The 12016-nt window shown below is 43.3% G+C and overlaps 1 protein-coding gene across 1 annotated transcript in view; it reads left to right on the forward strand.

Annotated features, from left to right (window-relative positions):
* The window catches only part of RP9 (retinitis pigmentosa 9 (autosomal dominant)), an 11570-nt gene extending 2700 nt beyond the window's left edge, over positions 1-8870 (forward strand). Inside the window, exons 3-7 of the mRNA XM_005868078.2 lie at positions 1768-1798; positions 3312-3441; positions 4863-4954; positions 7147-7208; positions 8267-8870. Coding sequence (XP_005868140.1) covers positions 1768-1798; positions 3312-3441; positions 4863-4954; positions 7147-7208; positions 8267-8465 — 514 coding nt within the window. The 3' untranslated portion in view covers positions 8466-8870. The remainder of the gene's footprint in view (positions 1-1767; positions 1799-3311; positions 3442-4862; positions 4955-7146; positions 7209-8266) is intronic.
* Positions 8871-12016: the final 3146 nt, after the last annotated feature.

Below are 12016 nucleotides of genomic sequence, written 5' to 3' on the forward strand. Positions count from 1 at the left end.
TTTGGGGAACTGAACCGACGGGGCGTGCGCATCGGTGCCTGTCCTTCCGCGGCGCTCTCGTGCCCGAGGGGAGAGAAGCCGCAGCCCTGCAGCTAGTGCGGCCCCATGGTGGCCGCTGCAGAAACAGTGGGGGCGGAGGTACTTCCCTGAGGACTCTTCCAAAAACATCCCACCTCAGCGCTCAGATCCCAGGAGCATGTTTGAGTACTTGGCGAGATGAAAGGTTTCTTCCCCACACCCACTTGGGAAGATCATTCTTCCCTCTTATCGCAATATAGTCTTCCTACAGCTCAGAGCAACTCATTACAATCTGAATTATGGAATCGTAAGGCATCAGATGGTACAAAATAACAGGCCTCCAGTGACATTTTTTATTTTCTAAGGATCAACTACAAAAATAATGCAGACGTTTCAACTGTGATATCTCAGAAGGCAACTACATAGTAAACACACTTGTATACCCATTCCCAAATCTTTTTTATTTTTTCACCCTCACCCAAGGATATGTTTACTGATTTTAGAGAGAGACAGAGAGAGAAACAGATTGGCTGCCTCCCGTACTCGCCCTGGGAATCAAACCCGAGACCTTCTGGTGTACAGGACAATGCTCCAACCAACTGAGCCACCCGGCCAAAGCCAAATCTGTTATTTTTAATAGTTAAATATTCACTCAATAATTGAGAAGTATATTTTCTAATTACTACATAAACTAAGGAATTGTTTAGCCCTAGGAAAAAAACACCAACCATGGGCCTTTAAATTTTTGAAAACAGTTGAGAAGTGTACTTTTTAAGGCCATTGCTAATAATAATAATAGATTTCAAAATACACAGTTCCATCATATTGCAAGGGATTTAGGAACTACCCTATTCAACACTGAGAGTTATGCTAGATAAACAACCTGACAGAGATGACAATTTGGAACCATAATTATTCTCAGGGGTCTTCTTACCACATGGTTTCCCTGTAATCTCTTGCTTTCCCTTCTTCCAAAAAGAAAATCATTGTGCTAAGACGGCAAGTGAGTTACAGTTTCGGTGAATTTGAGTTCTGCATCTCAGCGGGATGTGGGAGAGCATCTGTTTGTTTATATGTGATTTCGAGTGCCGGGCATGTTCTATTAACTGTTTTAGACATAACGTACTTTTAGGTTTTTGTTAAAAACTAGAGGCCCCAGACTGTCAAACTACAGCAGGCAGGCCGGGGAGGGATGAGGGGTGAGGGGGTGGTAAGAGATCAACCGAAGGACTTGGACTTGTATGCATGCATATGAGCATAACCAATGGACACAAGACACTGGGGGGTAGGGGAGGCCAGGGGAAGGTCAAGGGGGGAAAAATGGAGACATATGTACTACTCTTTGTAATACTTAAGCAGTAAAACAAAATTTAAAAGAAACACTGGAGGATAATTATTGTCTACTGGCATTAAGCATGATATTTGCTGAACATTACATTTGCGTTTTGTATAGGAAACCACCTGTAACATCATTCGACTTTGTTATTAAAAATAGAATGACAAAAAACAACTAGAGGCCCAATGCACAAAATTTGTGCAAGGGCCTTGGCCCCCACCTCTGCTGCGGCCCTCTGCTGCCTCTGCCAAGCCTGCTGTGGCTTTGTCTGGAAGGAAGGACTGTTTTAGACATACCGTACTTCTAGGTTTTTATTAAACACACCCTTTTTAGTTTAGCCTGCAGTTGCTTTTTGCTCATTATGTTCCTGTTAACGTGGTTGATGATGGGTTTGTTTTCTTTTTTCTTTCTAGTTATGAAAAACCTCCTCCTGGGCTTATCAAGGTCAGTGTGAAGTTTGTCCTGTGGCTCTTCTCTTAGGCATAAGTCACTCAGTGCGTGGACTCCCTTTGTGATCACCCTGTTTCTTCCTGCAGGTGCCAGTCACACACTTCGGGCTTTGTCACACGCCTGTGCCTTTGTGGCAATTTACTCAGCCGGGTGTCTGTTCCCTAAGAAACCCAGGCAGGCCCATGCAAGTTCCTCAGCCATCGCCCCTTCTCTGCACCATGGCCAGTGTCAGACTCTGAGGCAACAAGACTTAGACTTAGAGTTAAAGGCCAAAATAACCTTTTCTGTTTGCTACCTTTCAATATTAAAAAAGATTTTTAAAAACATTTTCATTATAAATTTAATACACCTGGAAACTTGAAAAAAAATCAAAAGGCTAAAAAAAAAAAACTACCTTATGCAGGCTCGATCCCCAACCCCAGTCGGGGTGTGTGTGAGATGCAACCAATAGATGTGTCTCTCTCACATCAATGTTCCTCTCTTTCTCTGTCTCTCCCCCTCCCTTCAACTCTCTAAAAATCCATGGATCCTGGCTGGTGCAGCTCAGTGGTTGAGCATCGACCTGTGAACCAAGAGGTCAGGTTACCATTCCATTTCTGGTCAAGGCACATGCCCAGGTTGTGGGCTCGATCCCCAGTGTGGGGCGCGCAGGAGGCAGCCAATCAATGATTCTCTCTCATCATTGATGTTTCTATCTCTCTCTCTCTCTCCCTCTTCCTTCCTGTCTGAAATCAATTAAAAAAATGTTATAAATAAGTAAGTAAATATCAGTGGAAAAATATCTTCAGGTGAGGATTAACCAAAAAGAGAGAAATAGAGAGAGAGAGAGAGAGAACTTTAGTGCAGGTATTTGGTGGTGGTAAGTACATTTCATAAATACACCTGTGGCCTTCAAGGTATAATAATCCATTTTAACTTAACATACTTTTGTTGTTATTCCAGGAAACCTTACTTGTTTAATCCTATACTTTGCCTCATTCCACAGAACTTTTTTTTATATATATATTTTAATGATTTTTTACAGAGAGGAAGTGAGAGGGATAGAGAGTTAGAAACATCGATCAGCTGCCTCCTGCACACTCCCTACTGGGTATGTGCCCACAACCAAGGTACATGCCCTTGACCGGAATCGAACCTGGGACCCTTGAGTCCACAGGCCGACGCACTATCCGCTGAGCCAAACCGGTTAGGGCCACACAACTTTTAAGTTAGCAGAAAACTTGTAATCTTAGCATCAGAATTTGGAGCTTATAAATCATTTCTTTGTGAACAACAATAGTACCATTTCTCCAAGAACAGCCACTTCGTTTTTGTGATGTAGTTCTTCGGGCACATTCACTTCCACTTTTTCTGTCCGGTCTCAGTGGTGTCTCCGGTTCCTGAGAGGTGACTCATGATGACCTTGGGAGCTCCCCCCTGAGAAAGCCAGGCCCCCTGTGTTCTGAGGCAGGTGGAGAGGATCCGGCGCTTTCTGGCCATATTGTTTACTCGCTGTTTCCCTTTTTAGGAGGATGAGACGAAGCCGGAAGACTGTATACCAGATGTGCCAGGCAATGAGCATGCCAGGGAATTCCTGGCTCACGCGCCAACCAAAGGGCTTTGGATGCCGCTGGGGAAGGAGGTCAAAGTTATGCAGTGTGAGTGTGCAAGCGCGTCCGGGACTCCCGAACACACGCAGGTGACACCACGGTTCACAAGGCGTGTTTTTCTTTCATTTAACGTGTTCTCCTCTCAGCGCTGTCAGAGTCCTGGCATGATCTCTGCTCTGCAGATTGACTTACACGTGTCAGTACGTGGTCCCAGGTAAGAGGCGGAGCCAAGATGTGCTCCAGGCTTCTGACTCCACGGGCAGTGGCCTGCCACAGGACGGGGCTGCCTTTGGAGGACACTGGCTGGTCGTGTTCCTGCCACAGAAAGGACCTTCCGTGGTGGAAATGCCTTGGAGGGCAGGTCCCTCTGGGTCCTGCCTCAGTTAGTCCCCCTCCATCGTTGGTGGTAAGGTTTCTCCAGGTTGCCTGAGAGGAGCTACAGGCCACAGAGGGTGGGTTGGGACAGGTAGAGCTCTGCGTGCGCACCCCCCACCCCACCAGGGCAGCAGCGCCTTCATCCAGCACAAGATGGCATTTGAAGAAAGGGTGCTGAAGCCTTTTTTTTTTTTTAATATGGCTTTTATTGATTTTGGAGAGAGAGAGAGAGAGAGAGAAACATCAATTGACTGCCTCCTGCAGGCCCACAACCCAGGCATGGAACGGTGACCACCTGGTTCATAAATCGATGCTCAACCACTGAGCCACACTGTCCAGGCCCAAATTCACTTTTGAGTAGAGATTGGTAACTGGATCTCACTGTAGGGTGGAGTGTCCGGGCTGCTTAAGAGGTAACACAATGTTTATTTTATTGCTGTAAACAGCTGCTGAGATCAGTATCTCCAAGCCTTTCTCATCAGGCTGGTCAGTCTTTCAGAGGAGAGTTTCCTGCTGAGGGCCAAGGCCTCGTGCTTGGTTCTGGGAACTGCTTTGAGGAGCGAGGCTGTGAGCCTGAGCCTCCCCCCATCAGCCATCCATGTCCTCTTCCTGTGCTCGGTGTGGCACCTGGCCTTCCAGCGGGCCTGAGGCCACAGCCAGAGCCCCTCCTTTCACCTGCTCCGGAGAATGAACCTGCCTGCCCTGGGGCAGGGGAGATGCAAGTGGCCTTTTAACCAGCCCTCATTTAAGCTGTCCCTTCACCTCCATTGCCAGAATGTGCTGCCAATTCCAGAGCCTCTAGGGTTCTCCAAATCCAAATTGAGTTGTTTCTGTTCCGCTGGCTTAGAATTCAGTTTTCTGGGGTCTGCTATCCATGTTGCACACTCTTACCTGCATTATAACTTCCAACATCTTTTTACTGTTGTCTCCTTTCATATTGTCCCTGTCTTTGTGGGTGACACCTTTTTTAAAGTCTTTTGCTTTTAAAATTGGAATCTAATGAAGAATAACTTTAATATGACCTACTGATACTTTATCTTGATTAAGTAAAATACATTATCTTACAGAAATATATCCCCTTTCTTTGTTTTTAGGTTGGCGCTGTAAACGGTATGGTCACCGAACAGGCGACAAAGAATGCCCTTTCTTTATCAAAGGCAACCAAAAGTTAGAACAGTTCAGAGTAGTAAGTAGAACCCCAGGGTGTCAATTTATGTTTACCAAGATGGTGAATATCCTGAATCAGGCAATAATCGGTGAACTGGAGGCTCACATAAAATATATTTCCAGAAGCCTTTTGGCCAAAGTACCTGGTGTTAACTACATCTCTGTTAAATTATGTTTGTGTGAGAGATTAGTTACATTAACAAAAAACTAACTTCTTACTAAAGTGTTATTGCTTATGCCTTGGAAACACTGATTCTTTTTTCTGAAGCAGACATTCTTATCCACTTTTTACTTATGTAAAAAAAAATCATGTTTCCTAACAAAAAATCAGTGTTCTGATTTCCTAATCCTTGTCTAGGTATTAGATATCTTTCTGTTATAAACTAGAAGTGAGCATACATGATATTTCCTTGTTACATGTCAGTAAAATAGGTGTCATTTCCTCACTATTTACACAGTCACCTCCCAGGGATGGTAATTCACCTTTCAGTAACTGTTTCAATATATCAGGTATACTGGAATTACCAGCATATATCAAACTGGGGTCCACATTCTCCAGGGATGTTAAGACATTGAAAATATTGTGCTTTCATTTTAATAATTTGAAGAAGATATTCTGGATAAATCATTGATAGCTGGAATATCGATTTTTATACCTCCTCTCACAGACAATTTGGAGATAAATCTCAAAAATTTAAACGTATTCAATATTTTTTCAAATGCAGAAACCTAAATTCTAAGAATTGATACTAAGGATTTAACAAAACATCAATATACACAAATTTTTATGAATGTAGGAAAATAACTTTCAGAATTATTTATATGGTTAAAAAACAGAAACTAAATAAAAATAGGCAACAACTTCAATGGCCAATATATTAATACCAACAACATAAATTACTATAACATAGAAATCATATAGCTTTTTTAAAAAAAAAATATCTACATTCTTTATTTAAAGGTGTGTTTTTTAAAAAACAAACAAACAAACATGTTGAGCCCGGGCTGCTGGCTCAGTTGGTTGAGCATTGTCCTGTATACCAGAAGGTCAGTGCGATTCCTGGTCAGGGCAGATACCCAGGTTGAGGTTTGATCCATGGTTGGGATGCGTATGCTTTTGGGAGGAACCGGTCGATGTTTCTCTCCCTCTCCCAATCATATAGCTTTTAAGAATTATGTTTTAGAAGAAAGTAAAATGTCATAGGATGATGTTCACGACATTTAAGTGAAAAAGAGAGTAGAGAGTTTTATATAACATGATTATAATTTTTTGTAAATTATGACTAATGACTGGGAGAACCATACTAAAATGTTAGCAGTGGATAGTTCCAGTGGTAAGATAATAGATATTTTTAACTCTATTTTTTAAAATATATTCTTATTGATTTCAGAGAAGAAGGGAGAGGGAGAGGGAGAGATAGAAACATCAGTGATGAGAGAGAATCATTGATCAGCTGCCTCCTGCACACCCCACACTGGGGATCAAGCCCGCACTGTGGGATTGTGCCCTGACCGAGAATCAAATCTTGACCTCCTGGTTCATAGGTCAACACTCAACCACTGAGTCACGCCAGCCAGGCTTAACTCTATTTTTTTAATTTAATATGTAAAATTTTTTTTAAAAAAGCATTTTTAAAGATAACTCACATACCATGAAATTCACTCTGTGTATTCATATTTTAAAGTACTTTAAGTGATTTAAATTATACAGATATTACAGGAATACATTGGCCTTACTTTAACAAAATGGAAACATTATAGTAAGGTTTTCCAATACTGAAAGGGGGGTTACAGTAAGTAGCCTGATGAGTGTCCCTCCGGACTTCTTTTCTGGCACATGGTTTGTGTACCTATAAATGAATCATTCTTACATACCATTTTCTGACTCACTTGTTTTGCTTAATATCTTTTAATCAAAAGATAATTACTGCAATATTTCTAACCTTGACTAGTATTTATTAATATTTCAATGGTTTATTTCCTTATAAAAGATACTAAAATTATAATCCTGTACTTGTATAATTGGAAAATCTTTTTTATAGCCTCCATAAGTTTAAAGTCATTCTCAGGAAGGATTAGAACATGTAGAATATAAAATTACACCAAACAGGGGAGGGGAACAAACTAATTTCAGTGAAACAGCGATTTAATTTTAATTTAGCTAACAATCTATGAAGTCTAACCCAAGCTTAACTTTCTCTAACCCTCAAGGCACATGAAGATCCCATGTATGACATCATCCGAGAGAATAAGAGACATGAAAAGGATATAAGGTGAGGTTGTCCTGATGATAACAAGACCCTCTTGAAGTTTTAAATGGTATTACGTTGGAAACAATTATTCCTATTGGAGGAGCAGTGTAACAAATGTGGTGCTTTCATTGCGCAGCACTTGGAGGTCAGGAGGACTCCCTGAAAAGGCTGGTGTTCCAGGAATGAGCGGGTCAGCCTGCTCCACTTGGGTTAGCTTAATGCAGTGGGCGTGGCCCAGCCTGCTGACGCATGGATGGTTGATGTTGGCAGCCCTCTTCGTGGTGTGTGGTTCTACTGTTTGATTGGTTCTCTTTCATATGATTTAGTTTATATTCTCCAATGTCTTCAGGGATCTGAGCTATTGTTCAACATGAATAAAGACAGTGAAAAAACAGGAGGTTTTTATTTTTTCAGAGTCTTCACTTTGAGGTAAATTACCTAGTATGAACTTGAGCAGTGGAGGGATGATTTAGGAAAGGCTGTATCTGTTAGAAGGTTAGAAGTAAGGGACTATAGAAATATGCAGGCACACCTCCTTGGGGCATGTGCACTCAAATCTCCTTTTCAAGTGAATATTATCTCCTAAACTCTAAGGGACCCCATGAGACTTACAACCAGGGGAGCAGTGGGGAGTGACAGCGCATCCCTGGCTAACCCCCTGATGAAAAGGTCCCCAAGGCCCCCTTTCTCTGACTTCCTAGTGAGCGAAGCAGCCCCGTGTAAGCTCTCCTGTTACTTCCATCCTAGTCCCGTCCTTGTTTCACTGTCCCCAGCTTTAATAAACATACTATCAAAAAATAATAATAAAAATTTAAAAAAGAAACGTGGAAATATTTAGGACAATGAAAATGATACAGAACGATTGTACACAGGTAGATAGGCATAAATGTAAATGGTCCTGTAAAATAGGCATGGATGTGGACAGGAATGGGCAACATGCAAAAATAAAAAATAAGTACTGTATTGGATGAGGTGATTATCTGTGACTTTTCTTATCCTCACTGCTAATCTTATATTTAAAAACATTCTTCGACAATGTTGTTACGGTTTCTGGTTCTTTGACCGTCTTCTCTGTCTAGGATACAGCAGTTAAAGCAATTGCTGGAGGACTCCACCTCAGATGACAATAGCAGCAGCTCCAGCTCCTCGGAATGTAAGGAGAGACACAAGAAAAGGAAGAAGAAAGAGAAGCATAAGAAAAAGAAGAAAGAAAAGAAAAGAAAGAAGAAGCGAAAGCATAAGTCTTCCAAGTCAAGTGAGAGCTCGGACTCGGACTGACAGCCGCTCGGCTTGTCCGCGTTCTCGTCTCAGAATCACACACTGTGGCCGAGAACAGGGGGCCTGGAGTCGGAGAGGGGACACCAAGGAGCACATCTGGTGTCACACACACGAGTGACTTCTCACCTACCTTCCAGTGAAGCTGTGACCCCCGAGAGGGACTGTGTCTCCCCAGGTGCCAGCTCTGGACGGCGCTGACGTCGGCAGGACGGGCCCTCCCAGTCCTCCTCCTGCTGGTCACTGTGGCCTGCGATTCCTAGGAAGTCGGGGTGGCCGGACTAGAGCCTCTGAGGACACTCCTCCAGGGGCGGACACCTCCACAGCGAGGCTGCTGAATTCCCAGGCTTCAGGCTCCACTCTTGTCTGTTGTTGAAGATAATAAAAGCTCATTATTTATTTTTCAAATGTATTTATTTTTTATTTCTGAATAATACATGCATGTGTTCCAAATTTCAAAGGTACATAAGGTTTAATTATGAATCTTAAGCAAATGTGGGTTTTGTTTGTTTTTTAACATAAATGCTAGCATATCATCCCCATTTGTTTTCATTTTTCATTTTTTCATTCAACAGTGTAAAGTATGTTGGGCCTTGCTGCTCACAAAAGCCTGTGTTCATAAACCCTGGCACGATGGGTTGAGTTTTTTGGGGGGGTGGGGAGGAGTAATTGGGTGTCCTGTAATAACAGTAAAAAATCATGGACTTAACTTGCTTAGATCTTATTGCCATCATCCCATGATTATGATTATGCCCAGAACAACTGATTCAGAAAAATTATAAGGATTTAGGGATGACTATACGGGGTCAAGCACCCACATCCAAAATTCACCGTGGTCCTGTTGGCTAAGCACAGCCCTCCTGGGAACTTCTAGTTTTGACTGTGTGCAGCCGAGGCAGCTCTGCAGTCTGGGGTGGTGCCTGCAGCTAGGGGAGGGGTCTGTTCTTTGATGAGCCAAGGAGGAGCCACATCTTGCTCAGGGACAAGTGTCCCTCCCTCTCCAGCTTCAGTTGCTGCTGTCATCACTCAGGGTCCCTGGAACTCACTATTCCCCTGGGGGTTGGATTCCCACATCCTTTACTAGTACAAAGACAGGCTCCTTCCCCAGCTCTCTCCAGTAACTGCTCCTAGACCTGGCCTTTGAAAGTTTATCTCAGCGACACAATTGGCCCCGATTGGAATGTTCTTTCTGAAAACCCTAAGGCCAGTGAATGCAGCCATGCCTTACACTTACCCTGAGCATCCTAGCTCAGCATGCAGCAGAAAATTCTCCTGCCTGGAATTTTCTTTATTCCGATGGTATGCCATTTATGTTAAACATGTTCTCTTACAATCTGGACGAAACCAAGGTACATGCCCTTGACCGGAATTGAACCTGGGACCCTTCAGTCCCCAGGCCAACGCTCTATCCAGTGAGCCAAACCAGCCAGGGCCATGATCTAAGTATTCTTAAACAACATGAAAAAAAGTCTGCATCAATGCCTCTCAAACCTTTGGGGCACCAACATCAACTATAGTGCTAATTAAAACATATTCCTGGCCTCCCAGACTACCTGGACTGGAGTAGATCTGGGAATTTTCCTTTTGAACAAGTCCACAAAGGATGCTAATACCGCTGCTGTGGGGACCACACTTGGAGAACCACTGCTCTAATCTCTAGCCTTTTACTGGAGTCTTCCCCCACTTCTTGCTTTAACTGGGATCTGGGCAGCCCCTGCAAGTTAACTACTATCCCCTACTCCCTCATCTCGACTTCTCTGTCTTCTGTTTCCGGCCTAGATTCTAGAGTGCATCACTTAAGCCTGCCATCACTCTTGACATGTGGGCCTTTTTTATTGAATTTATTGGAATGACATCTATAATAAAAGCATAATATGCTAATTAGACCAGACATCCTTCTGGATGTCCTTCCGTCCAATGAATACATGAATAAGTGGAACAAGTCAATGTCTCTTTCTTCTCTCTCTCTCCCCCTCCTCTCCCTTTCTCCTTATCTTCCTCTCTCCCTTCTTCCCTCCCTCCTTTCCTTTGTCTTTATTAATAAAAAAGTCATGCCATAACTGGTTTGGCTCAGTGGATAGAGCGTCAGCCTGCAGACTCAAGGGTCCCAGATTCAATTCCGGTCAAGGGCATGTACCTTGGTTGCGGGCACATCCCCAGCACATCGATGTTTCTAACTCTTATCCCTCTCCCTTCCTCTCTGTAAAAAGATCAATAAAATATATATTTTTTTAAAGTCAATAAAAGTTATATAGCCTTAGTCAGTTTGTTCAGTGGATAGAGTTGGGCCTTCGGACCAAAGGGTCCAGGTTCAATTCTGGTCAAGGGCACATATCCTTGCAGGCTCCTCCCTGGCATGGGCCCTGGTCTGGGCTCTTGCAGGAGTCAACCAATCAATGTGTTTCTCTCACACCAGAGTTTCTCTGTCTTTCCCTCTCTTCCACTCTCCCTAAAAATCAATGGAAAAATATCCTCGGGTGAGGATTGACAACAAAAAAGCTCTGGGGTAGGTAAACACATGGAAGTGCTGGAAGACTTATATGCCTGGAGCAGGCATGGAAACTCCACACCCTTTCCCCATACCTTGCCCTATGCATCTCTTCCACTTTTAATTTAGTTTGCGTACCAGGATCTGCTTCAGCAAAACCAACCCCACGAAAAGGGACACTGGAACCTCCAAGTGATAGCCAGTCTGTCAGAAGCACGGGTGATCACCTGGGCACGTGAGTGGGTCTGTAGGATGGTGGGCAGTCCTGTAGGACTGAGCCCTTAGCCTGTGGGATGTGAGCTCAGACATTGGGTACTCACATGCTCATATCCCCCCTGCAGACACTCCTCATGGCTCTCCCATCACACCCCACATGTGCAACACCACTTCCTGCTCTTCCAAATAAGCCCTCATTAACCTTTTTGGCATCTAGTGAGACTTAACCTGAACCATTTATTGGAAGGTTGGCCCTACAAATTGACCAAGTGACCGTCTATGTATTTGTATAAAGACTGTTCCTTTAAAACTTCCTTTCTAGGAGAAGGCACTGGATGGAAGTCCATGGCACTAGATGGACAGTGCTATTATCCAGGACCTGCTATGTGCCTGGTCCCTATCTATTAAAATGAGCAAGACACTCTATTCCTTATCTAAGGGTCCCTGGAAATTATAAGACAGAAGCACACACAAATGACCCAAATCTATAGTTGTGTTATCACAAACATGGAATTCAATTTACTTTTATAACATCAAATTCACTCCAAAGACTTCACTTTTGTTTCTGGAACAGCTTTATTAGTTGAAATTAAGACATCACATGTTCTAGCCCATCGTGATACACTTAGTTCTTCTTTGTAGCTGGAACTCAGTAATTTGTTTCCTAGGAATGGAATACACACCCTAGCCAGTGGAAAGAATGTACTGAAGGGTCCAAGGTTCGATTCCAGTCAAGGCCATGTACCTCAGTTGCAGAACGGCCCTGGCTGGGGCATGTGCAGAGGCAACCAAACCATGTGTCTGTCTTCCTTCTACTCTCTCTAAAAATCAATCGAAAAATATTCTCAGA

The sequence above is a fragment of the Myotis brandtii genome, unplaced genomic scaffold, assembly GCF_000412655.1.
Source record: "Myotis brandtii unplaced genomic scaffold, ASM41265v1 scaffold260, whole genome shotgun sequence".
Lineage (NCBI taxonomy): Eukaryota > Metazoa > Chordata > Mammalia > Chiroptera > Vespertilionidae > Myotis > Myotis brandtii.